At 47.3% G+C, this 27,876-nt stretch overlaps 1 protein-coding gene across 1 annotated transcript; it reads left to right on the top strand.

Annotated features, from left to right (window-relative positions):
- Positions 1–352: 352 nt before the first annotated feature.
- LOC118588438 (SLP adaptor and CSK interacting membrane protein) lies at positions 353–20,473 on the top strand. The gene is made up of 5 exons (XM_036194756.1): positions 353–399; positions 11,388–11,511; positions 14,587–14,650; positions 17,567–17,640; positions 20,254–20,473. The coding sequence occupies exons 2-5, from the start codon at positions 11,400–11,402 to the stop codon at positions 20,448–20,450; spliced, it is 447 nt and encodes a 148-aa protein (XP_036050649.1). The 5' UTR covers positions 353–399; positions 11,388–11,399; the 3' UTR covers positions 20,451–20,473.
- Positions 20,474–27,876: the final 7,403 nt, after the last annotated feature.

Genomic DNA, 27,876 nt, shown 5'->3' with positions numbered 1-27,876 from the left:
CTGCCTCTCTGGGCACTTTTTTTTTTTTTTTGAGACAGGGTTTCTCTGTAGCTTTGGAGCCTGTCCTGGACTAGCTCTGTAGACCAGGCTGGCCTCAAAATCACAGAGATCCACCTGCCTCTGCCTCCCGAGTGCTGGGATTACAGGCGTGTACCGCCACCACCACCCAGCTTCTCTGAGCACTTCTATCAGTGGCTTCTCCAGACTCTGTACCAGCAGCTGGCTTGTGCTTGGTTTCCTCCTATCCTATTTCTCATTTTTGTCCTTCTAGGCCCCAGCTCTTCATTCTCCCTCTTTAGCCCAGAGGAACCCAACACTCCCCAGTTCCTACCGGCAGCCCAGCTAATGCCAGTGAGGATTCTGTAGCCTCCCAGGGAACATGGTTGCCCTTCCCTGAAGGTAATTGCAATTATAAGTAGAACTTTTTTGGTTTGCTCTTGATAACGCCTGGGTCTGGTGATCCCCAGAGCTCTTTCCGCATGCATCATCTCTTGGCAAAGTTTCAGAATCTGTATGGACACATTAAGGGTCTGGTTCCTGATACAGATGTGGGTGCCCAGCAAGCCGGTGCTCGGCAAGTTGGGAGAAAAAAGCCTGGGTGTCCAACACAAGACCTTTGGGGCTTTACATTTCTGTGAATGTGGGCAGCTTTTTACATTGCAAACTGTCTGCCTTCCTCTCTTCTTTCCTTCCTTCCTGCCTCTCCTTCTTTCTTCCTGTCAGTCTTTCTTCCTTTTTTCCTGTCTTTTTCCTTCCTTCCCTCCATCCCCGCCTCTGCCTCTCTGCCTTCCTCTGTCCTGCCTCCTTCCTTCCTTCCCTTTTCCTTTCTTTCCTTCCCCTTCCTTCCTTTCTTTCCTTTCCCTTCCTTCCTTTCTTTCCTTTCCTTTCCCTCCCTCCCTCCCTCCCTCCCTCTCTCTCTCTCTCTCTCTCTCTCTCTCTCTCTCTCTCTCTTTCTTTCTTTCTTTCTTTCTTTCTTTCTTTCTTTCTTTCTTTCTTTCTTTCTTTCTTTCACAGAGGGTCTCACTATGCAGTGCTGGCTGGCCCAGAACTTGCTGTGTTGACTAAGCTGGCCTGTCACTCACAGAGATTCACATGCCTCTGCCTCCCAAGTACTGAGACTAAAGTCGTGAGTCACTAGTCTCAGGAATTCCTGATAACGGATGACGTATTGTCGCTGGCTCCCCAGAAATGCTTTCTGGAGATGAGCAAGCAATTGCCCTTCCTTGCTTTCCTGCCTTGCTCATCCAACATGACCCTGTGGAAAGTCTTGCTCAATCCTTTCCCCTAAAACCACACAGAATTGCATCAGGCTCCTTGGGGTTCCTTAAAAATGTCTTAGGCAACTTGAGGAATGCAGAGCATCCAGGGTGCAGCTAGAATGCCCCTTCCTCGATGCTCACAATGACCGATTCTTCCCAACCTACCTCCTACCCCAGTGGTGTGTAGCAGATGGAAGACAGGGGGGCTCACCTAAGGTCATGTGTCCTAAAGAGGTGGCTCGGGAATAATACTACACAGGACAGGAACTTGAGACCCTCAATCAAAATTTTATAGTATTCCCAAGCATGGATCTGACAGTTCACTGACAAAGGCCAACCCTCGGCACGGGACTGCTGGTGGGAAAGAGATCAGTTTCATTCAAGGAGTGGTGTCCTTAGTAAGTGAATACTGTGGTCCTCAAATGCTTCATCCCTGGGAAGTTGGATACATGAGAAGAATTTCACATAGAGAGGAGAGGAAGTATAGAGGGCAGTGGGCAGGGAGGTGACTTCATCGTTCAGGGCATGTGGTTCCTTTTGTATTTTTCCCTGGTTATAACATTGCAACCTTTTATGGCTGGTTCCTAGCATTCTCTAGACAACTCCGTTTTCTACAGGTTAAACCTTGGAGTTGACTCACTTTGTGTTAGCTAATGGAGAGAAGGGGAAAAAATGAGAAGGATTACTCATTCTGGTATGACCCAAGGTCACCATACATTCTGGTTCTGTAGATCTAAATAAAGATTATTCATGAGCATCATCTTTCTTATTTATGGTGCTGAGAATCGATCTCTGAGCTTTTGCGTACGAGGCAGGCAATCTAGCGTGGAGCCACATCCTCAGCCCCAGCGGTTGTTGTCTGAATCATTTAGGTGTAGTTTATGTTTAGAATTTAGAGTGTCGGGCTAAGGGAAGAGAACCAATCTTGCAAAGGAAGAGAGGGGCAGTAACTGCACAGGACATCTCACGGCGGCATGGCCACTCTTTCACTCCCAGGCTGCATGGCCCCCAGGGACGTCCACCCACAGAGGAGACAAAGGCTGTCATATCTTTTAGTCACTCATGCATCCACAGACGGGCATGAGGCATCTGCTGTGCCCTGGTGATCTAGACACCAGGAACTCACTGGTAAAGAGAGGAGCAAGGGCCCCACCGGCCTGGTGCTTACACACCAGCCTGGGAGATAATGGCCAAACAGACACACAGTAGACAGGGGAAAGGTGCCATCACCGTGTGGCGGGGGAAAGTGTGTTTCATCCATCCGTCACAGAATAGTGCAGGTCAGGGGTGTCTCTTCCTGCAGCTGAGGAGCATTCAGGGGGTTCAGGGAGGAGGGAAGGAAGGCCGCAGAAGCAGAAGGGAGATGTAGGGTGGGAAAGCTGGCCTGGGAAGTGGTGAAGGACTTTGCTGCTCAGTTGGGAGCACTGTCCTCAAAGCCTTGGTCTGCCCCAGTACCCAGGTTATTGGAAGTTTTTGGTGTGAGCTCCCAACGTCCTGTCCACATGCCCCATCTTTCCTCTGGTTCTGTTCAGCATCCCCTCCTCCCCAACCCTTGTTCCAGTTTGAAAGCTCAACCTACTACTGACTGGTGACGGCTCTTCCCGCCTCCATTCCGAATCCTCTCCTCTCTCTTCCATCCCTGCATTTCATTTTTCTCCCCACTTCTGGAACCTTCACAGTCAGTAGCAGGCTGAATTCATGTTATAAACAAGCAGTACTCCCTGGGCCTCAGACGCTTCCCTTCTTGAAATTCAGGGTTTCCTATTCTGTGAGGACACCTTCCCGCCTCCTTGTTCCTGTAGCAACCCCTCCTCCTAAGTTCTTCCTCTTTCTTTCTGTCTTGATGTGTGGATTCCATCCCCCACCCCCAGGTCCCCAGAGCTACAGATATACAGAGTCTGCAGATCTCTGGGACTTTCTAGGGCTGCATGACTGGGGAGGTTGGGAAGAGTGTGCATGAGTTCTGAACAATGCTGCAGCAGGATGTGTTTATGCATTAGGGAGGGGACACAAAGCAAGGAGAACACAGAGGGCTTCCTGGGTCCGCTTTATCCCCTGGGATCCATATTTCCACATCCTCATCACATCAGCTATAACTATCCTCCAAGGACCTTGGAGAGCCACGTCCTGGAAAGGAAAACGGAGGCACCAGGGAGTTAGTTTTTCTTCCTTGATGTGGAGGCCAGTGAGTTTAAGTGAAGAGGAAGTAGAGAAAAAGTCAGCACGGAGCCTTGCTGGTGAGAGGAAACTTGTTCATTGGCAGTCACCTTCCAGGGACCATGACAAGGACACGGCGGTATCCAGGTTCGAGTCTTTCCAGTGCCTTTCATCGCATCCAGCTCCTGCTGCCATCACCTATGGCAGCTCCAGGGAGGAGTAGGCAGCTGGTTCCTCCCTCACACTAACTAGGAACGCTACAGAACAGCTCAGTGTGGGGCTCCTCACTGAGGTCAAAGAACCTTCTAGTCGCTTGTTGAATATGCTGATCCAGATTCTCATACCAGATCCACAAGTCAGAATTGGAGGTGGAGAAGGAGGTGCACAAGACCTTGTAGTTAAATGCATCTTGTCCCAGGCAATCCAAAGTTTCTGAGATGCCTAGACTTAGTGGTCAAAAATTAAGATGACAGCTGGGTGGTGGTAGCGCACGCCTTTAATCCCAGCACCGGAAGGCAGAGCCAGGCGGGTCTTTGTGAATTTGAGGCCAGCCTGGTCTACAGAGCGAGATCCAGGAAAGGTGCAAAGCTACACAGAGAAACCCTGTCTCGAAAAAACAAAATAAAACAAATTAAGATGACAAACTTGGATTTGGTTTCTTTTTTTCCCCCACTCATTTGCTCTTCAATCTTGTTAAGCTCTCCTAGACCTTTATTTTCTAACCTGTAGAATGGGATAATAATGACGACTACTTAATGTATGGAGCTATTATGAGGATTAAATGAGTTGGGGCATGTGGAGTAATTAAACTCATGGAAAGTTAGTACTCAGTACATATGGCTGTTTTATTGTTCTCACTGTTTGTTTGTTTTTTTTGTTTGTTTGTTTTTAAGACAGAGTCTCACTATGTCCTGGAACTTGCTATGTAGCCCAGGCTGGTCTTGAACTCACAGAGCCCCGCCGGCCTCTGCCTCCCGAGTGTAAGGATCAAAGTCATGGGCCACCACACCTGGCTCCAGATGGGTGTTCTCAGTGTCTTCATACTGAGGTTCCCTCTGTGAGTGAGAAGTGCAGTGAGACCCGAAGTCTTGCGAATATTGGAAAATTTTAGCGATGGTTCTGCTTTCGGTTCTGCTATGAAGAGAAGGAGTTTGTGGGTTTCATGTCAAGGTGGCAGAGGAAACAGAGTGGCAAGTCTGGTGTCTGAGCTGGAATCTCAGGTTGCCAATTAGCAAGTGTCTGAACCTGAGTTCTGCTTTCTCATCTGTGAAACGGAAATGTGGTCATCCCTCCAGTCATGGGTTCTACACCTATGGATTCAACCAACAGAGGACTGAAATTTTTCCAAAACACCAGGTGCCTCTGTGTTGAACATGTATGCTCTTTTTTCTTTGCCACTGTTCCCTCAACAACAGTCCTTTCTACCCGCTTGGCCCCAGGCTGTGGTCAGAGTAAGGTCCAGTTTCTCTACCTTTCCAGGGCCTGCACCCCACCCCCTGCATCTACTCCCCACATATTTCCACAGAATACTCCTGTCTGGAAGCACCTTAACCATTGAGCTAGCCTGGTGGCCTCAGGTGACATCAGACTGGAAATGGAACGTGATTCTCTTGGGCTCCCTCTCTCAGCTCGACTCTCTCAGCAAGACAAATTACACTGTTCCTTGGGAAAGTGTCTCTCCACAGTTCATAGAGAAGGGGGTGAGTGCAGAGCACTCTCCACGGTGGGCACCGAACATTCGCTCTGGGGATTGCCACACCACCATGTCACAGCCACAATGATTCTCCTAAATCAGGATGTGTGGACTCCAACTGGCCTTTCTATGGTGACGTGAGACATTATTATCACTAGATAAAGGCGGTGTGACACAGAGAGAAAGCATTCTGACCTCTCTGGTTGACCTTGGGAAGGTCACTTCACCTTGGTCTCTGCTCCCCATCTAGGGAACAGGGTGAAGGTTGAGGATGAAGTGGGAGATGTGAATCTATTTCACAGACTCTCAGGGCCCTGGGCACACTAGAAACATGGATGGCAAATCTGATCGGCTTTATTTCTAAGAAAGACTGGGAAGAAGGCTAAAGCCTTAACCCTCTGAGCAGCTCTGAAATGGTCCACGGTTTCACTTCATGGTGACATCATTCTTCCTCTGTCTTTCCCAAGCGTCTAGTGGAAATGCAATTCATTGAATTTTGAAACTGAAACAATGGCTTTTCATGGAAGCATCCTCCATGGTCGCCTCCCTCTATCTCCACACCCCCCCACACACACCACACACCCCCCGTGCCCCGATTTTATCAGAGTGGATGCGAATAGTTCAAAAGTCAGGTAGCTCAGAGGGTTGACAGGGACAGTGATGACCCCTGACCTCCTTTTCTCCTTTCACCCAGTCTTCCAGCACAACAGTTTGTTTGTCTGTTTGTTTGTTTGTCTGTCTGTCTGTCTGTCTGTTTGTTTCAAGACAGGGTTTCTCTGTGTAGCTTTGCGCCTTTCCTGGATCTCACTCTGTAGACCAGGCTGGCCTTGAACTCACAAAGATCCGCCTGCCTCTGCCTCCCCGAGTGCTGGGATTACAGGCATGCGCCACCACCGCCCAGCCAACAGTTTTTAACCCTTGTCTCTCCATATCATTCTCTGTCGCTTTAAAGTGCAGGTGTGTGTGGCTTTTTGGAGAAACTTAATGAGAGAAAGAAACAAAGAGAAAGAAAAATGTAGTGTACAGACGTGGAGGGCCAGTGTTCCTCTTGGTTGTTGTTTCTAACCTCCGTGGGCCCTCTAAACACGAACTTCACAGGCGTGTGCCGAGATGCACTTCCAGTTTTCCTTTAGTTCTTCCTTCTCTGCTGTCCTCTCGTGTACACCATGGAAAAGTGATCTGCAGTAAAACTCCCACACTGCGAGCCTGGGCGTGAATCAGGAAGTAGACACTCCGAGGCTTAGAAGTAAATCCTCAGTGCCTCGATGTGGACAAATCACAAAAGCCACATGGAATAAAAAAGTACAGGATAAATTGTCCCAAAGAGTGCTATAGCTGTCCACAGTTGATTTCCCCGCCACACACAATGTTTTTCGGTGGAGGGAGACAGGCAAGCTTGCTTTCCAGCAGCCTAATTCTGCCTTGTTTCTCTGTGACTTGCCTCAACACCTTTAAACTAACTACTATTGCTCAAAAGCATCGATCTGAAATGGTGCCATGTGAATATACATGAGTGAGTCTCCACTGCCTGCACAATGACACAGGAAGTTGACTGTCGTGTAACCAAGATGCCAGGACATGTCCAAGGACCCCTACCTTAGTCTCCAACTTTCAAAGTGCCCAGTCCATGGATGAAGACCCTGATCTCTCTCCAAAAGCTCCCTGAATTATTCAAGGCTAATTCCTTCCACAGCTCCTTCCCTACTCTCGCCTGAAGTCTGGCACCTGCTGTTTACCTGCCTGCTCACATGCCCTGCCTGCTCACATGCCCTGCCTGGCTTGGGAAGCCACTGTGCATACATCATCCTCAGGCTCTGCTCATGCAAAGTTGTTTTGTTTTATTGGTTTTTCAAGACAGGGTTTCTCTGTGTAGCTTTGCACCTTTCCTGGAACTCGCTCTGTAGACCAGGCTGGCCTCGAACTCACAGAGATCCACCTGCCTCTGCCTCCCGAGTGCTGGGGTTAAAGGCATGCACCACCACCGCCCGGCTTCTCATGCAAGGTTTTGGGGGTCGTGCATTTTACTGAAGGTTAGATGACAATAGAAAGTTACAATACAAAAACAGCTCTCACCTCAGGAGAGTTGAGAGAGTTTGTTTATTCTAGAGCCAAATATGAATGACCATGGTCTGAGAAGAATGATTAAGGATACCTCCAATTCCATGTTCCAATGTGCACAGTCTTATGAAACTTTCACAGTAACAGGACAAAGAAAGTCACAAATCAAGACTTGCTAAAATATTTATTTTTATCCTTTTTAAAAGATTTACTTTATTTTTACATATATGTGTGTCTGTGTACTAAGCATGTGCAGTATTCTCAGAGGCCAGAAGAGGGTGTCAGGTGCTCTGGAACTGAAGTCACACATCTACAAGGTTTCTGGGAATGAACTCAGGACCTCTGGAAGAGCAGCCGGTGTTCTTAACCACTGAGCCATCTCTCCAGCCTCTTTTTTGTTTGTTTGTTTGTTTGTTTTCAAGACAGGGTTTCTCTGTGTGGCCCTGGCTGTCCTGGAACTTGCTCTGTAGACCAGGCTGGCCTCGAACTCTGAGATCCACCTGCCTCTGCCTCCTGAGTGCTGGGATTAAAGTTGTGTGCCACCAACGCCTGGCTTCCAACACCTATTTTTATCATTTTAAGTTGTGTGTGTGTGTGTGTGTGTGTGTGTGTGTGTGTGTGTGTGTGTGTGTCTGTGTGTGTAAGACACCCCTGAAGATGATTGTGGGCTACTTGATGGGGGTGCTGGGAATTAAACTCAGGTCCTCTGGAAGAGCAGCAAATGCTCTTAACCCTAGGATCATCTCTCTAGTCTCAAATCAAGTCATTTAAAAAACACACTGGTGAATTAAAAACCTCGTATAGATGGCCAGGCATTGTGGCATATGCCTTTAATGCCAGAACACAGGAGGCAAAGGCAGGTAGATCTCTGTGAGTTTGAGGCCAGTCTGGTCTACAGAGCGAGATCCAGGACAGCCAGGGCTACACAGAGAAGCCCTGTCTCAAAAAACAAACAAACAAACAAAAAAATCAGAGAGATGGGTTGCAACACCAGAAAAATCTCAGGTACAGGCCTCAGATACTAGCTGATAGCATTCTTAGCCTTTTGATTGGTGGAAAACAGGGTTTTTTTTTTGTTGTTAAGTTAATACAGTCTATTGGTCAGAATGTTAGTTCAACGTTATCTTTAGTCATGGGATGTTAGATGTTAGTTCCCATGGGGAGGTGGGCAAGGAATGGCTCTTTAGGGGATAGCCATAGGCAAGATAAACTGTCACTAGGCTCTGGAACTACACGCAAACTTCCAAGCTCTCCCTCTACACCACTGATGTTTTAACCAGCCCATCAGCCTGTGCAAACACTGCTTCTTTCCAGGACTTCTTACTCACAGCAGCTCCAGGGTGGCTTTTAGAACTAACACATAACTCCTGTATAAATGTATGGTCTTTTCTACTGTGGGACTTTCTGACTAGGGTGTGACTGGCTTTATTCTTGGCCTCGCCTCTGCAGCTAACCTGTTCTAAGGCTCTTCCCTAGTGAGTCTTTTTGGTTGTTGTCATATTTTTTTAATTGAAAATAGATTCTTTTCTCATACCACATATCTTGATTATAGTTACCCCTCCCTCCCTCTGTTTCTCCAGGTTCCTCCTATCTCCACTCCGGATCCACTCCCTTCCTCCCATACAAACACTAAGATAGTAGATAATATGCTGTAATATATGCATAGAGGACCTGGTGAAGACCCATGTCGGCCCTGTGATTGCTGCTGCTGTGTCTGTGAGCTCCTATGTGCCTTACTTAGTTGATCCAGAGGGCTGTGTTACGCTGGTGCCCTCCATCCCCTCTGATTCTTACACACTTTCCTCCTCCTCCTCCTCCACAGGATTCCCTGAGCTCTGAGGGGAGGGGTTTGATGGAGACCTCCCATCTAGACTCTCTTTCTCATAATGTCTGGCTGGGGGTCTCTGCACCCACTCCCATCTGCTGCCAGAGGAAGCCTCTCTGACGATGACTGCATAAGGCACTGACTGATCTCTGAGTATAGCAGAACATCATTAGGAGTTATTTTATTTTTTGTTTGTTTGTTTGACCAGTCGGGTTTGGTTTTACCCTAGGTCTTTGGACTCTTCTCTAGCCAGTCTTCGGACCCCCAAATTCCTGATATTTTTCCATGTGCATTAACTCAACTGACTGTGTCTACAGCTTGCACCATGCCATGCTCAAAGAGACTCGGGGTCTTGGTTTGTTTTGTGACACTACAACAGACTGGATAATTGAGACAGAGAGAGGGGGCGGGGTTTATTTTGGCTCACGGTTAGTTGGAAGATTAGAGGTAAACTGGGAATTCCAAGATTACATGGAAAGGGTCTCTCACCATTTCAACTCTTGACTAGAAGAGAACAGGTCTACAGAGTCCTGCAAGCTTCCTCACATAAAATAATGTTAATCCTCTCATGAGAATGGACCTTTCATGATCCAAATGTCTTTTATTAGGAGAGAGCTATTTGTTTGTAGCCAAGGCTGGCCCTCCATTTGAGGCCACAGGCTCTGGAGCTCTGGGATTACAGATGTGAACCACCACACCCAGCTCCAAATGCCAGGTCTAGTCTACAAAGAGAGTTCCAGGACAACCAGGACTGTTACATAGAGAAACCCCATCTCCTAGAACAAAACAAAAATCCCACCATCCTTGGGGCTGGAGAAATGGTTTAGCCACCCTTCCAGAGGTTCAGGGTTAGATTCCCAGCACTCACATGACAGCTCACGACTGTCCAAAACTCCAATTCCAAGGTATCCAACACTCTCTTCTGGTTCCGTGGATACCCGGAACACATGTGGTGCATAGAGACACATGAGCCAAAGCACTCATACATATCAAATAATTTTTTTATATATAAAAAAAACTCGCCTGGCGGTGGTGGCACACGCCTGTAATCCCAGCACTCGGGAGGCAGAGGCAGGCGGATCTCTGTGAGTTCGAGGTCAGCCTGGTCTCCAAAGCGAGTTCCAGGAAAGGCGCAGAGCTACACAGAGAAACCCTGTCTCGAAAAACAAAACAAAACAAATCTCACCACTTCTCAGCACTGTGTCCTGGTGACCAAGCCTCAGCATGGGACCCAGTGGAGCAAACCATATTCAAATCATAGCACCTATCAAGTTATTTTCCCCAAGCCCATCCTCAAAACAAACAACAGTGATAAAAGTGTCTCTTGTCTTTGCGATATGAAGAACTGCAGCTGGGGATTGCTCTCAGTGGTACAGTCTCCCCTCTGCTGCGTCTTCTGTCCTCTATTTCTGGGGTGCCTAGTAGGTACGTGACCTATAGCCAAACCTCACAAACCCCCATGAAGTAATTGGCAGCATCCATCCCGTGTCATGGCAGGGGCACAGTCTCAGAAGCTGTTAAGTGACTTGCCTGTGGCCTCCTAAGGCATTGTCTAAAAGGTTTAACTGCCTGGTTCCTCAGCACATGTGTCAGGAAGCATGGTAGATGACAGACCCACTCTGTAGGCTATAGGCAGACTTTTCTTTCCCGACCGCCAGTTTCCAAATAACATGGAGACTTAATATTAATTATAAATGCTCAGACAATGGCTCAGGCTTATTACTAACTAGCTCTTACAACTTAAATTAACCCTTGCTGGGTGGTGGTAGCACACACCTTTAATCCCAGCACTCAGGAGGCAGAGCCAGGCAGATCTCTGTGAGTTCGAGGCCAGCCTGGTCTACAGAGTGAGTTCCAGAAGAGGCATCAAAACAACACAGAGAAACCCCATCTCGAAACCAGCCCCCCTCCAAAAAAAAATTTAAACTGTTTATATTAATTTACATTCTGCCACATGGCAGTTACCTCTCTTTCATCTTGTACCTCCTGTTTCCTCTCCATGTCTCGCTGGCGGCTCCTCTGACTCCACTCTTCTTTCCAGCATGCTCTCTGCCCCCCAAAATCCTGCCTAACTATCAGCCAATCAGCTGTTTATTAGCAATGAGACCACAGGGTGGTGGTAGCACATGCCTATAATCCCAGTTTTGGGGAGGCAGAGGCGGGGGAAACGTGTGAATTTGAAACCACCCTGGTCTACAGAGCTAGTTCCAGGACAGCCAGGGCTACATAGAGAAACCCTGTCTCTGAGAGAGGAGAGAGAGGGAGAGAGAGAGAGAGAGAGAGAGAGAGAGAGACAGACAGACAGACAGACAGACAGATTTGCCCAGTTACAGGATTATTCCACAGCAGCAGGCTTTCGGCTCCTGCCTCATGCCTCGGTCTCTATTCTTTTTAGGCTTCCACAGCAATGAGTTGGTGGAGGGACCATTTCTGGATCATCTTAGCTGTGGCCATCATCGTTGTCTCCTTGGTCCTGGGTCTCATCCTGTACTGTGTCTGCAGGAGGCAGTGTAGACAAGGTAATGATTGCCACCTTACCAGGGCAGGTGGAGGTGGGGCAGGTGACATCACTGCAGTGGAGCTCCGGATCTGCTGGGGTGGGGGTGGGGAGGTGAGAGAAGGGAGGAGGGGAGGGGGGAGAAGAGGGAGTGGGCTGAGTTTAGATGGAGCATCATGCACTTTAGATGTGGTTTCTAGCGATGCCACTAACTCTGTCCCTGGGCCTCAGTTTCTCATATGTGTGGTGAAGGGGAGGAGATTTATCTCCAAAAACCTTATCAGGGGATTTGGATAATAGCAGAGGCAGAGTCTGTTTCCAGGTACTGGGGCTGGGGCCCTGTTTCTGCCTGGCACTGATGTCATCTTTTCTGTGTGGCTCGGAAGGGAACAAACAGAAGTCTGTAGAAAGTCAACTCTCTTGAGCATTAAAACACAGATTCAGTCTGTGATGAATGTGTTTTAAATGTGTTTTACCACCAAGGCTGCCTTCTTTCTCTAAGACCTATTTTCTGCTATTATCTCCATCTTGACCAGAGGTTTTTGTTTTTTAAAAAAGATTTATTTATTTATTATGTACACAGAAGAGGGCACCAGATCTCATTACAGATGGTTGTGAGCCACCATGTGGGTGCTGGGAATTGAACTCAGGGCCTCTGGAAGAGCAGTCGGTGCTCTTAACCTCTGAGCCATCTCTCCAGCCCTTGACCAGAAGTTTTTGGCCTCCTCAGACAAAGTGAATACTTGGAGACTAACACCAACTTTAGATTATCTATAAGTGGGTTTTCCAGTTTGCTGTTTATCTCCAGAAACATGAACCCCCAATCAGTGGTATGGTCCCTTGAGATCCTAGCCCTTTAAAAGAAAAATAAAATGTGGCCTGAGCCAGGAGCGTTCCGGGAATGGTGTACAGTGTCCAGGGCGCCCCGCGCCTCCCTAAGTGATCAGGGTGCTGTCCTTCAGGGTGCTGCCCTTCAGGGTGCTGTCCTTCAGGGTGCTGTCCTTCAGGGCACTGCTTAACTGAGTGCTGAAAACACAAGGCTGCACCAGAAGGGAAATCTTCCTGCCTTGGTTCCCACCCTCCTTTTTAGAGCAGAGAAAAAGCCCAGGGGGAGGCAGAGCCTTCACGGAAGTGTTCCAGGTGTTGGTGGCAGAAATGGGACCAGATCTTCTGTGTCCTGGGTTCCCAGTTTGACCTTCTTTCCCTACTACCCCTTAAGTAATTAATTTTTAATAAAAGGGGGTACGTTTATTCTGAACTCTATTACTTTATACCATTAATAGAATTTTAAAGAGTGTGTTTGGAGCTCTTACACACCTCCATCCATTGGCTGTCTTTTATTTATTTATTTATTTTTTGCTTCATTGTTTTTTGAGACAGGGTCTCATATGGTTCAAATTGTGCTTGAACCCTGACCCCCGTGCCTCTGCCTCCCAAGTGCTGAGATCATAGGTGTGCTGTGATGCCCAGTGTATCTATTTTATTCTTGCAGGTCAGGGAGATGGTTCAGCAGGTAAAGGCACTTGCCACTAACCCTAAAATCTGAGTTTGAGCCCCAGGATTCATGGCAAAAGGAAAGGAGGCCCTCTGACCCCCACACACATGTGCATGAACATGTGTGTGTACATACATAAATAATGAGCTAAAAAAATTTAAACTTTTCATTCTCAGGAATGAACAAAAACATGACCCCTTGACAAAAACTTTATTTTCTCACTTTTATCTGGACTGACCTCTCTTTTAAAAAAAAATTTTAATTTAATTGTTTTTGTTTTTGTTTTGTTTTTTGAGACAGGGTTTCTCTGTGTAGCTTTGCGCCTTTCCTGGATCTCACTCTGTAGACCAGGCTGTCCTTGAACTTACAAAGATCTGCCTGCCTCCCGAGTGCTGGGATTAAAGTCTTGGGCCACCACCGCCTGGCTTAATTTAATTTTTTTATTAAGAAAATTTTTTCATTTATTTTACACACCGAAGATCCCCCTCTTCTCTCCTCCCGCCCTCCAGCCTCCCTCTCCCAAACCACCTCACACACACACACTTTTCCCCACGAGAAGGCAAGGTCTCCCACGGGGACGCACATCCAGTAGAGGCAAGTCCAAGCCCTTCCCCCTGCCTCAAGGCTGCAGGAGGTGTCCCAGTTTAGGTAGTGGATTCCAAAAAGCCCACTCATGCACCAGGGATGGATTCTGATCCTACCGCCAGGGGGCTCCCCAAGCAGATCAAGCTACACAACTGTCTCACCATGCAGAGGGCCTAGTCCTGGACTGACCCTTCTTAACAGTAGGTTATGGCAAAATATAATATACACACTGCATTAGCCAGGGTTCTCTAGAGGAACAGAATTTAGAAAATGGATCTCTCTATGTATATAGAGAAAGGGAATTTATTAAATGACTCACAGGCTGTGGTTCAGCCAGTACAGCAATGGCTGACTATGAACAGAAAGTCCAAGAATCCAGTAGTTGTTCAGGCCACAAAGCTGGGTGTCTCCGCTGGCCTTGCCAGTGAGGGCAAGAGCAAGCAGGAAAGAGAAAGAGGCTTCCTTCTTCCGGGTCCTTTGAAGAGGCTGCCAGCAGACGGTGCAGCCCAGATTAGAGGTGGGTCTTCCCACCTCAAAGATCTAAATTAGAAGTGGATCTTCATACTTCAAATGATTTAATTAAGCAAAATACCTCACAGGTGTGCCCAGTCATTCGGGTGTTTTAGTTAATTCCAGCTGTAATCAAGTTGGCTACCAAGAATAGCATCACACACACCCAACATATCACAGCACAAACTGTTCTCTTCTTGTTTCATTTCATCCCAGCCATGCCTGTGTATTCACACAACCTACCAAGTGCCAATCATGGCATGAAGCAATGCAGAAACAGCCCACATGGCCGTTGCCACCCCTGGGTTGCTACTCAGGCTCTGTGGCTTCATGGCCGGGGTCCAAAGGCCACCTCTGCCACTTGCAAGCTGGGTGTTTCTAAGTCTGTTACCTCTTGACACTTCCCCTCCAAATGTCCTCGATCTGCTTGTTTTCCAAGAGCTTCTAAATTCTGAAGTCACAACTTTCACTAATGTGCCCTAAATGAATATGGTTTTCCCCCCTTAGGCAAGAAATGGGCAATTGCCGAGTCCTGGAAACAGAATGGAAGAGATGAAGAAAAGATGTATGAGTAAGTGGGGCAGACTCCTGCCCTTCCGCTTTGAGGACCATCTGTTCACTGCCGCCAGGGCCCCTCCACTCTTGTGTGTCTGCAATGCCTCTTTCCTGTGGAGCTGGTGAGATGGACTCTCCATCTATGGGAGGAGGGAGGTCTGTGGCTTTGTGGGTGCGGTGCACCTCTGGCATTCTGTTATCAGAGGCTTCCTGAACATATATATTCTGACTGAGGTGAGGCTGCTGCCTAGGCTTTGTGTTCCAGACTTGGCAATGCTGCTTTTCTTTAAACAGATTACAAGTGTGATCCTCTGAAAAAGTTGTATAAAGGCATAGCATTTACTCCCCCCTTTGAGGATTTATTTTTATTTTATGTGTATGAGTGTTTTGCCTACATGTATGTCTATGCATTATGTGTATGCCTGATGCCTAAGAAGTCTGGCATCTGGATCCCTAGAAATTGGAGTTATGGACAGCTGTAAGCCACCATGTGGGTGCTGGGAACAGAACCTGGATCCTCCAGCCTTGAGCATCAGCTTGAATTCTGCTTTTTTTTTTTTTTTAATGTGGAGCTGAGGATCAAACCCAGGGCTTTGCGCTTGCTAGGCAAGCACTCTACCACTGAGCTAAATCCCCAAGCCCGAATTCTGCTTTTTTGTGATGTGTTTGGGATTCTTTTACTGTTGTTTGTGTTGAGGTATCCCCAAGGCTACTCTTAGGAGCAAGGATTCACAAGAGGGACTCATGGGACCTAGAAGTTATCTCACTCACACAGTCTTTTGTTTGTTTGAGACAGGATTCTACTATCTATCTCTGGCTAGCTTGGAACTCCCTCTGTAGACCAGGCTGGCCTCAAACTCACAGAGACCCATCTTCCTCAGTCTCCTGAGTGCTGGGATCAAAGGTGTGTGTCACCATGCCCAGCACAGCTACAGTTTAATATAGCCAAAAATAGATAAAAATCAGCAGAAGAAAAAAAAGCACACAGGAAGGAATCCAGGAGGGACCAAACACAAGCCTCCAGCTGTCCTTCTCTACTAGTTCTGAAGACAGATCCCAGAGACCGTGAGTGTAAATATGTGTGTCAATACATGCGAAACATCACAGAGCCGGGCAGCTCATCACAGAGCCGAGCAGCTCAGCTGAACCTTGGTACATAGGTAGCATGATAGACAGCCCATGACTGACTTAAGCTGTACAGTCTCCAGCCCCTCCAGGAGTCAGGGGCCCAGATGAACAGAAGCAGGCATCCTCCATAAATGATATCACCAGCACAACTATCAGAAGTGACCAAAGTCCCAAGTGTATAAACACAGTGAATATCAACGTGATATTCTCAAAGCTGAGAGATGGTCACCCAGGATCCAGTCAAGGGCCAGTCTTTGCCTATGCAAAAAGGAAAAAGAAGAAAATCTACACTTTTTGAAATAGATTTTATTGGGGTTCAAAGAGACCTACAAATACCACCTCTCCTTGCCCAGTCTGATTCCGTTGATGAGTAGGTCTATCATGTATCACACAGCCAGATGGCCAATACTTTGCTGGTACTACAGTGAAAATTTCCCACAGAAGTGTGGTATTACTACAGAAAAATGTTTCCAGGAAGTGCACAGCTCAACTTCCCATGAACTGAGCAGACACAGGCAACAGTGTCCAGCTCAAGTGTGGATCACACCAACACCGTAGACACTTACTTTCTAAGGCCTTCAGCTATGGTACCCCCAAATTCCTCCTAGCTAGAAAGAATCAGCAAGGTGTTGTTGTTTGTTTGTTTTGTACTTTACATGAACTGGATAGCATATAATATTCTGCATCTTTTGCTCAGTTTTTTTTTTCCCAGTACAAAGGGGTCAATTCAATCCCAGGGTCTCGCATATAACATGCCAGGCTCCACGATTGGGCTACAACCCCCGATCAATACTATTTTTGTGAGATTCATTGAGTGTGGTTATAGATTGCTCATTCTGCTTGCTGTGGAACATTCCACTGTAGGAGTAGGCTATGGTCAATCTGTCCCATCTACTGTGAGTGGGCATTCGGGTAGTGTGGTGGTGAATTGTATGTAAGCTTCTGTTACTGTAATGAATGCCTGAGATGTTCAACTTATAGCTTATAAAGAGATGAGGTTTCTTTAGGCTCACAGCTCTCCAGTTTCTGGTCCATGATTGGTTGGCCCTGTTGCTTTGGGCCTGTGGTGAGACAGTACATCATGGTGAGGATGCACCAAAGAATAAACCTACTCATCTCATAGCCAGGGACAAGAGGAGAGGTGGAGAGAGGTGGAAGGGATGTGGGGCTCACAGTCACCTTTGAACACAAGCTTCCAGTCACTTGAAAACATCCCACTAAGCCCCAACCCTTAAATTTTTCACCACTTTCCAACAGTGCCAAGCTGGGCCTTTGGAGGCCATTTAGCATCTGTAACAGCAGGGCTGTTGTGTAACAGCCCCACTTCAAACATTCCAGACACTGGACACATCTGCTCACAGTGTTGACACTTACCATCGGGAGGAAGTACATCTCTCTGCCTTGCAAACTGAAATATACCTGATGTGCCTCGTTTACACCGGAGAGTGTGCCGGGGCCCTAAGGACAATCCCTGCCCATTCCCTGGGCTACAGCAAATTATTTCTTTGGGGTAACAGAAATGGAATGCAGAATCTAGAAAGGGAAGGGAATGCTCCCAATTTGTAGGAATCTAGATTTGAATCTTCAACCCGTTCACTCCCTTGATTTGATATCTTACAAAGCAGCTAACAATAGGCTTGATTCAGACTAACTACTGACTCTCTCTCTCTCTCTCTCTTTCTCTGTGTGTGTGTGTGTCTGTCTGTCTGTCTCTCTCTCTCTCTCTCACATACACACTGTGTGTCTGTCTGTTTGTCTGTCTCTGTGTCTGTCTGTCTCTCTCTCTCTCTCTCTCTTTCTCTAGGAATGTTGTTGATCCATCACCAGGGCAGTTACCTGCTCTGCCGCCCAGGAATTTGTCTTTTCCAGGAGACCCTGGTAAGTATGTTTTACTAATAACAGTTTCTTCATTCTGGGTTGGATAATGAGTGTATGGAGGTATCTTGTTTAGCTGACAACAAAATACTACAGGCTGGGTGGCTTCCACAGTGGGAAAAGTATTTCTCACAGTTGTAGAGACTGATAGTCTGAGATAAAGGTGTTAGCTACTTTGGTATCTGGGGAGGATTCTTCCTGGCTTGCAGAGTGTAGCTTTTTCTTTAATTTTAGTGTGTGTGTTCATGTGTGTGCAAGTGCTCAGAAGGAATGTCATATATGCACGTGAAAGCCAGAGGGCACCCTCCACCTTTTTAGAAAACAGTTTTTATTTGGGGGTGGGGGTGGGGGGTTTCCGAGACAGGGTTTCTCTGTGTAGCTTTGTGCCTTTCCTGAAACAAGTAAGCAATGGAAAATGGTCCTGGGATTAAAGGCGTGGCCACCACTGCCCAGTTAGAAAACAGTCTTTCAGCTGAGCAGTAGAAATCCTTTAATCCCAGCACTCCGGAGGCAGAGGCAGGGGGATTTCTGAGTTCAAGGCCAGCCTGCTCTACAGAGAGAGTTCTGGGCCAGCCAGAGCTACGCAAAGAAACCCTGTCTCAAAAAAACAAACCAAAACAAAACAAAAACAAACCAAAACAAAAAACAAAAAAAAACAAAACAAAAACAAAACAAAAAAACAATCTTTCATTGGCTGGAACTCACTGAATAGGACCAGTGAGACCTAGGGATCTGCCCTGTGCTGGAATTACAGATGTGCACCACCATGACAACCACACATGAAATAGATAGATGGATGAATAGATAGATAGATAGATAGATAGATAGATAGATAGATAGATAGATAGATGATAGATAGATAGATAGATAGATAGATAGGTGATAGATGATAGATGGATGGAAAGATGATAGGTGGATAGGTAGATGATAGATAAATAGAGATAAATGGATGATGGATAGGCGATAGATGATAGAGAGAGATAGACAGATATGGGTTCTGAGGATCAAACTTGGGTCCTCAAGCTTATAAGGCAAGTGCTTTGCAGACTGAACTGTCTCCCCAGCCCTTTTGTATGTGTGTGTGTATGTTGGGGGGGGGTTATGCAGGATCTCATATGTAGCCCAGGTTGGCCTTAAACTCCCTTAGCAGCCAAGGATTAACTTGAACTCCTTAAACCTTCATTTCCCAAGTGCTATGGTTACAGGTGAGACCCCTCCATTCCTGAATGTCCCCTGGTTCCCTTGGCTGGCTCCCTGTTAGACATAATCTCATTTAAACCCTCATAGCTCTGTGAAGCTGATAGCTGTCATTACCCCTTGAGCAGTTGACAATGCCCAGGGAAGTTAAATGTTTTACCCATGGTCACTAAACTGACTACTGGAGTCTAAACGTGAACTCGTCTTACAGGAAATGGAATGGCAATGGCTTTTCAATTTCCTTGGAGAATGATAAAATTATTTGGGGTTTTCATTATAGGTGTAGCTAATCTGTTCATCAGTGTATTCGTCTATTTTCTGTTACTACGACAAAATACTTGAGGCTGGGTAGCTTTTTTTAAAAGAGGCTTACTTAGTTTGCAGTTTTGGTGGCTGGGTGTTCAAACAGCATGGCACTGGAAAGCTATATCACATGACAAACGTGGCATCATGGCAGGAGCCCATGTGACAGCAGGAAATCTGTCACAAGGGTAGGACAGGGCAGAGAGCAAAGGGAGGGACCCATACCGCTCCTAACTAGGCTCCATCTCTTGAAGGTCCTACCACCTTTTTCTGTTTTTTAGTTTTGTGTTCATATGTGTTTGAGTATCTACCCACATGTGTACCATGCATACACATGTGTCCAGAGTCCAGAAGAGGGCACTGGATCCCCTGGGGATAGAGTTAGAGGTGGATATGAGCCACCCGATATGGTTGCTGGGAACTGAACTCAGGCCCTCTGCAAAACAATAGGAGCTATTAACTGCTGAGCTCCTCCACTCACACACACACACACACACACACACACACCTTTTAATGTCACCACATTGGTGACCAAGTCTCCAACACAGGAACCTCAGGAGAATCATTCTCAAGTCACAGATGAGCAGCAGCAACCACTCTTGTTCCTGCTCTAGACCCATTCTGCAGTGATTCTATCTTTGAAAACAACTCCACCCCCCCACACACATACACACCCCATTTCCTTCCTTCTTAGCAGGCAGATTTGCATGTAAGCAATGGCAAACGGTCCTGGGGAGCAGCCTAGGGTACGGGAAGGGATGCACCAACAATTCCATCAGATCCTTGTGGTCTGGCATCTGTGGACACAACTGTGGTCACCTAGTAACTGGCTGTGGCCTGCTTCCTATGTGTTTGCATCCTAGTTCCTTTGAAGTGAGGCTCTTAAAGCAGGGATGTAGGAGTCAAGAGATCTGCCCAGCATTTGTCATCCATGCACTTGGGCGATTCTGAGATGTGAGTCATGTCTGTGACTGGTTTTTGTCTGTGAAATGGGGAACCGGCCTCCCAGGAAGTGGGAAGATCTGTAACAGGCTCAAAGCTTGTGTTGAGCCAGTCAGTCAAGACTCCCTTAGCACAGAGTAGCCTTGCACGTAATGACCTTTTTCTGTGCTTTAGCCCCACAGGAAGCGCCAAGCCAACCACTGGCTTGGTACTCATCAGTGAGGAAAGTTAGAAACAAGAAGGTCTTTTCCATCTCGGGCTCCGAAAACGACTACGACGATGTTGAGATCCCATCAAGCGCTGAAGACCACTGCTCTAAAACAACCACGCCTTCCTGGCAAGCTGAAAGGGGCTTACACAGCTCATTCTAAAGTGATCTAATGGTTGGACTGTATCACAGGCACTTCTCAAACCCTAGAGGGAGCCACATACGTGAGCGCTTACAAGAAAGGACAGGACAGCTTGACATTCCCAGTGCTCCAGGTGTTCCTGCTGCTCCAGATGTTCCTGGTGTTTCTGACACACTAGAAGCTCTGGCCCAAGACTCAGAGGGTCAAGCCCTTGCACTTCTGTGGAGGAAGGTTCCTTAGTGTGAACTACTGGGCCTGTGAGAATTGACTCATCCCTCCACATTCTCCTTTTGTTCCCCTGGTGAATGTGATTCTGAGGAATCTTAAGTCTTGGTATTTGTGTGGAGCCTCCCAGCTACCATCTATCTAGGCCATGGCTTAAGGATGCCTGTCTCCCTCCTTGCAGGCCCCACCCACTCCTGCACCTCTTAGAGGCTGTGGCTTGTCATTACAGCGGAGGGTTCTTGAGTTGCACAGGTCACCACACTCTGAGAGTCTAGAAGGAAAGGAAGTGCTTTCTGTTTTGTGAAGCCACCCCGCCCACTCACACTTCAACCCCCAGCACCTGCACAGAATGTGGACCAAACCCGTCACAGAGAATCGGGTTCTTACACAAGCTCATTTCCTGTGCTTTTAGACAGTACGTTTTAACAATCAACAAAGGACACAGGTGGCCTTCTGACTTGCGCCTCCAGCTGTCTTTGGCAGGGGGGTGTGCTAGCGGTGCCAGGAAAAGAAGGTTTCCCCAGGAAGAACCTCAGACAGCACCATCCAGCGGCAGCTTATTCAAGATGAGAGAGAGTTCAGGGCTTAGTATCCCTTTTGAACTTTCATTATTACATCTCCTAATCCATTTTGCTTTCTCTCCCATCCCTACCTTTCATGGGGTGCTGCTATATTATCTCTTATCTTCCTCTAAGCATTCCCCAGCGATGTCACCAGTATCTCCAGGGCTCAGAGCCTCCTCTGCCCTAACTCTTCCCAACTGCAGGCTCCTGTTGAGCACTCTCTTTACAGTTCCAGGCTGCAGAGCCTGCAGGACACATCTGATTATCTCACAGGACCCTCAGGTTCAGCACATTCCATCGAGACCAGCTCCCAGCCCCAAGCTTCTTGTGCCAGATTACTTTCTCCGTTGCTGGGAGCAGAAATGAGCCTCCTTTCCTCGCCCTTCATTGCCAACGTTCCCACCTCCTGTTGACTGTGCCTCAAGCTGCTCAGTCTCCATCACCACTCTGAGGTCAGCCATGGCCAGCACTTCCCAAAGAGAACTTTAAGAGCCTCTGATCGGTGTCCTGCCTCTGGCATCTCACGCTCCAAAACACTGATTGGCGGCTGGTGATCTTCTAAAGTGAGCAAGCGAACATTTCCTCCCATTGCTTAAACTTTACCCATAAGCCTCAGAAAGAGGCCACAAACTCTTAAACAGCTTAATGAGACTTGTCAGGATTTTCTTAATGGCCTACTGTTCACTCACCACCTCCTGGCAACCTCCACCCTGCCCGGTGTTTTTCCTCTACTTGAAAATACCTTGGCTATGGTCTCTCTTGCCCCGGCTATGTGCAACGTTCCTCCCCACCTTGGCATTGTAGGCACCATTCCATCCTCACCACACAACACGTGGGCACAGTGCCATCCTCACTGTCCCAGATGGAGTGGCTGCCTTCGCAGGGGTCATCTGTAACCACCTGCTCACAGGTCTTTCGGTTCCATCTGACCAAAGGTGACGTCAGAGAAGGGGTGGGCTTTCCTGTTTCCCTGTTCCTAGCACGCGGTGGATGGTCAATGAGTATGTTGATCACCTGAATGAAGGAATGTACTCCAGGCGCTCATGGTTTTCCTTAGCCCTGTGGAAAGGTTCCTCTCTTTTACATAATTGGCCAGTTACTTTCTCTTCTCCCTATTCTGGGGGCTTGTCGAGGTTTAAACATAAAGTGCCCCCCCTACCAGCTCATGGGTTGAATATATGTTTCCCAGATGGGGGTGCTATTTTAGGAGGGTCTGGAAACATTAGGAGGTGAGATGTAGCTGAAGGAAGTGGATTGCCGGGGTGTGTTGTTAAGGGCTGCCCTTGGGCCCCTCTCTCGAGTGTCTCTCTCGCTCCTTCTACTTCCCAGCTACTCTGTAGTGAAGAAGCCTCTCTCATGTCATGATGTTCTGCCTCACAACAGGCCCAGAAACACAAGCCAGGTGACTCTGGGCTCAACTCTCTAAAATCATGAGCTGAAACTTTCACCTTTAAGTTGGCCTCTCAAGCATCGGAGTCACAGCAATGTGAAAGTAACCAACCCAAGGCTCCGTAGGGTAGAACTCGCTAGGCTAATTTCTGTTTTCTCGGTGTCTAGAACAAATCCTGACACACAGAAGGCACTTAATAAATATATTTTTTGAATGTTGAACACACAGGGGAATGTAACAAACAGCTTAATTGCCAATAAAATAAAATAAAAATTTTGGACATTTATAAATTATAAATTTATAAAGCTGGGTACATGTCATAAGACTGTGTTTTCTACCTCCAATCTGGATGTCAGAATTAAATACATCAAGCCCTCAGAGGACTTAGTGTATATTCCAGCCCCACATGACAGCCCAAGCCAAGTGGCCAGCTACATACTCACTGATTTAGAAGAGTCTAGAAGTAAGAAGACTGAGTTCACAACCCAAGGGTAACTATGATGCTGCTGACGGATCATTTAGAAGCAACTCCTCATCGGCCACCTTAGCAGTTTTAAAAACTTACGCTATAAATCACAGCACCAAAGTTCTCTCCTTTTCGTAAATTATAATTACTTTATGTGTATAGGTATTTTGCCTGCACCATGTGTGTGCAGTGCCCTCAGAAGACAGCATTGGATTCCCTGGGACTGGAGTTACAGACGGTTGTGAGCCTCCATGTCGTTGTTGGGAATTGAACTCGGGTCCTCTGGAAGAGCAGCCAGTGCTCTTAACCGCTGAGCCATCTCTCCAGCACACCCATAGTTCTCTTGATAATAGATACAGTCTTATCTTCTTTAAGAAATGAAAAAACAAAACTGAGCAATAGTAGCTCAGGCTTTTAATCCCAGCACTGAGGAGGCAGAGGCAGGCGGATTTCTGTGAGTTCGAGGCCAGCCTGGTCTACAAGGTGAGTTCCAGGGCAGCCTTGTCTTGAAAAACTAAAAAAAAAAAGAAAGAAAGAAAGAAAGAAAGAAAGAAAAAAGAAAAAGAAAAAGAAAAAGAAAAAGAAAAGCAAACAAAACTATGGGGCTGGAATGGCTCAGTGGTTAGGGCACTTCCTGTTCTAGAGACCCGCCTTCCCACCCCTCTGGCTTTGTAGGGTACATTCACAAGTTGGAGTCTGCAGGTGCTCACCAGTGTCTCTACAATCCTGGAGTCTTGGGAAGGCCCTTCTCCCCAGGGCTCACTGGCTGTGCCTTAGCAAGGACTCTGTTGTCCTTTACCCTGATGTGGCTCTCTGCCTGGCTATCTGCGGCATCTTTTGAAACTGAGGTGGAAGTATACACACACACAGAGAATATTCATGGGGATAGCACTTTGCAGGCATCCATGCTGTACCATTGGTGGCCTGAGCTGTGCCTGGTTCTGCTTGAACCACAGCCGGGTGGCCAAAAAGTGCTGGATCACAATGCAAGGAACAGAACCCAGAAACCAACCCACCCTTGGGGGCCCTGGCATCCAGGCCAGGGAGGGCCCCTGAGATCTGAGATGCTGTCTTTGCTGCTTGCCATCTTCCTGAGGTGTGCCATCTAGCAAAGCTAATTTCCATCAACAGCCCCTGGCTGTCTCTTTGGTGTTTTCATTCTTTACAATATGGCCAGGCTGAGAATGTTCCAGGTCTTCTTTTCACATTTCACTGCAAACAGTCAGGATAGAATGATGAGCTCTATTCCCAGCACACACATGGCTGCTCACAACTGTCTGTAACTCCAGTCCCAGAGAATCCACAGGACTTTCCTCGCCTCCTGACAAGTGGCCTCACCATTGTCCAGAACCTTGGAAAACGCCAAGACACAGACGGGCTAAGTCTCTTGCTGCTGTACAACGGCCCCCTCTCCTCCAGTTCCCCATCCCCTTATCCCCGTTTCCACTGATAACCCACTGGAGCAGCCTTTGATGTCCCTGTCTCCACTGGTGTTCACGGCCTCTCATTCGATCTCTGAGAAGACTGGAGGCTTCCCTGAAACTCTCTTGGCTTCTGAGCCCTTCGTGGGTTTCAACATATGTTTCTAAACACTTCCAGCCTCGTCCTAGTACCCCGCTCCTAAACCACTTCCACCTTCTTTGGTATTTCTTAACAGCAGAGCACGCCATTCCTCAGTTCCACTTTCTAAGTCGATGGGCAGCCATGAGAGGGTAACTTAGGTGGAGTGTGTTGCTCAGGTTTCCATCCTGTAACAAATACCTGAGCTAATCACTCATCAAGATGAAAAGTTGATTTTGGTTCTTGGACATTGGAGCATTGGAGGAGCCAGTTCATGACTGGTTTAACCCTGTTGCTTTAGACCTGTGGGAAGGTAGGCTTACCTCATAGCAGGAAGGGTGGTGAAGCAGAATCATGCACTTCATGGCCAAGAGGCAAAGAAAGAACCAAGGACCAGGGTCCTGCTAACCCATTTGAGGACACCCTCCCCCAAATAACCAAAGGACTTCTTACTTGGTCCCACCACTTAAAGGCTACATCCCCTCCCCAAAACACCAGTCTGGGGACCAAGTCTTTAATATACAGGCTTTGGGGGGGGGTCATTCAAGATCCAAAATAAAGCCCCAGTTAATTTAGAAGCAGAAATCTATTGCTCAACATTGTGGGAGGTGAGGATTCCCAGAACAACAGTTAGACCCAGTGTCCAGCAAGGGCACTCACTCTGCTTCAGAGATGGTGCCTGCCTTGCCCTCACATGCTGGGCGTGGAAGGCAGATTCCAGGGGTTGCTATTATAAGGGCATTAATCCCATTTGTGAGAGCATAGGCCCTATGCCTTAACACTACCATGGGAGTGGGGTGGGGGAGGCAGGGTATTCCATATATGAGATCTGGGGGATACAAGCTGTACACAAGGGTGCAGAGAAACCACTGAACTAGACCACTCCATGAGTTGAAAGAAAAGCTCACTTTGGGAATCAAACTGCTGGGGTCAGAGAATAGCCGGCAGTCGGGAAAGCCTTGTCAGTTTCAAGGGGACAGGTAGTTTGGGAGGGGAGGCGGCAGAACAGCCTGGGATTTCACAGGAGGCTTTGATCTGTAGCAGGCTGTCCCAGAACTAGATGGCCTCGCCCAAGGCAGTTGACCTTGAGCTGGATAAGGGAAGCAGTGGCTTCCCTATTAAGTTTAGGTTATTAAGTTTTTGTTTTTCCAGTAACAACCCTTGTGTTTACTCATTCAGAGTCCTTCTGTTAAGGACCTTGTCACCATTAGTGGCATTTGGGGGCCCTTCTTTGGAACTAACACAAACACTCAGACACTGTCACACACTATAGGAAAAATGGAGTAAAAATGGCATGTCCTGCCTTTCTGGCTGGAGGTGGGCTTTGCCATCAATGAAACCAGACATTGGGGCTGCAGATAAGCCAGCTGCCATCTCACTGGGGCATCACACCCCCAAACATACTATCATTATTTGCTCCACCACAGCTACAGCTTTGGAGGTACCGACACTTCCTGCACGCTGCCGCTCACCCTTCTCTGACAGGGTTCCCACCAACAATGAAGGACTGCCAGTCGGATGAGGGACATACTGATGGCACCAGTGACAGAGCCAACCCTGACTGAGCCTTCCGTGGTCACCGTGCCGTGTAACCATGGCATCGAACTGGCCGTGCCAATGGGCTATGAACAAAGAAGAACTTTGTCTTCTTCCCCTCCACCCGCTCTCCCTGATGTTCCTTGAAACACACTCTGAGCGACTAGATCTGTCCTGCTTTCCTGGATAAGGACAGATGTCATTGGCATCAAGGTTATTCTTAGATAATAAGAAGTCTCCCAAGTGTGGGATCTAGAAGTGCCTGCATTTGTCAAAACTCAGATTTCTGCATTTCAACCTATGTAAATTTTAACTGAAAGGAAAAAAAAATGTGTACAAAATATTGAGCTTTGCTTAGTGATAAAAAACAAAGTATTTGATGTTGACATATTTAGAGGGAAGCACTGACATCTGTAGTTTTCCTGAGATACTGTTGGGAGAACTCCCACAGAGCTATACCTGGTAACCACATAGTCTAATAACCTAACAACCTAACAGTTTTATAGAATTTAACCAGTAATTTCTATAAAGCAACTTAAAGAGTAGAGCCAAATTCTCAGTAATAATAAACAGACAAGAGCATACCCAATATATAGTTTAAAATCATGAATTTTGTCCTTTTAGTTCATTTACTATGAAAATTAAGCATTCATTTAAACATTAACTAGACAATCAAGAGAAGGGAACATCCTGCATACAGTGAATGACTAATATCTCTGGAAATTTAAACAGACTGACTCTGACCACAATTGTTTTTTACTAGAAGAAACCTTGCGATGTGCCCTAAGATAAGAAAGAGATGGTTCTAGCACCTTCATTTTTAGGTCTGAGATTTTTTTTTAAGGAGCCTTCCTGTTATCAAACTGCTTACCCACTTCCTGGGTGGAAAAACTGTAGTTTCAGCTGCACACGAGCCAATGGGAAAGCTTGGCGCCCACTCTCCCTGTCAAAGCAAAATGACCCTGTCCATTTTCTCAGTGATTTGCAACAACTCAGGTCAACAAAGTCACTCTCCTCTCCTCCTATGAGGATGGAAAGGGACTCCTCCTCCTCTTCCTCTTCCTCTTCCTCCCCCCCTCCTCCTCTTCCTCCCCCCTCCTCCTCCTCCTCTTCCTCCCCCCTCCTCCTCCTCTTCCTCCCCGTCCTCCTCCTCTTCCTCTTCTTCCTCCTCCTCTGGAAATGAAGGGGGAAAAATGAGACTCCCTCCTGCCCATGGGTAGCCTTTCTTTTTTTTTTTTGTTTTTGTTTTTGTTTTTCGAGACAGGGTTTTTTTGTAGCTTTGGAGCCTGTCCTGGACTAGCTCTATAGACCAGGTTGGCCTCGAACTCACAGAGATCCATCCACCTGCCTCTGCCTCCCGAGTGCTGGGATTACAGGCGTGGGCCACCACCGCCCGGCCAGTAATTCTTTTAGAGTGTAATGGAGGCACTGGACAGATGGCTTAGTGGTTAGGTGTGGTGATATTTTGTGTATGCTCTAACAAATAAAGCTTGCCTGAAGATCAAAGGGCAAAGCCAGCCACAAGTTAGCCATAGAAGCAGATGGATCTCTGTGAGTTCAAGGCCATCCTGGGCTACACAAGATTGATCCAATTTAAAAGAGAAACAGAGCCAGGCAGTGGTGGCATACACCTTTAATCCCAGCACTTGGAATCTCATACCTTTGCTCCCAGTACTTGGGAGGCACATATACCTTTAATCCCAGCAC

This window comes from Onychomys torridus, chromosome 8 (genome assembly GCF_903995425.1).
Source record: "Onychomys torridus chromosome 8, mOncTor1.1, whole genome shotgun sequence".
In the NCBI taxonomy this organism is placed as follows: Eukaryota; Metazoa; Chordata; class Mammalia; order Rodentia; family Cricetidae; genus Onychomys; species Onychomys torridus.
The sequence above is the reverse complement of the archived record's forward strand: the minus strand, read 5'-3'. Positions and strand labels throughout refer to the sequence as shown.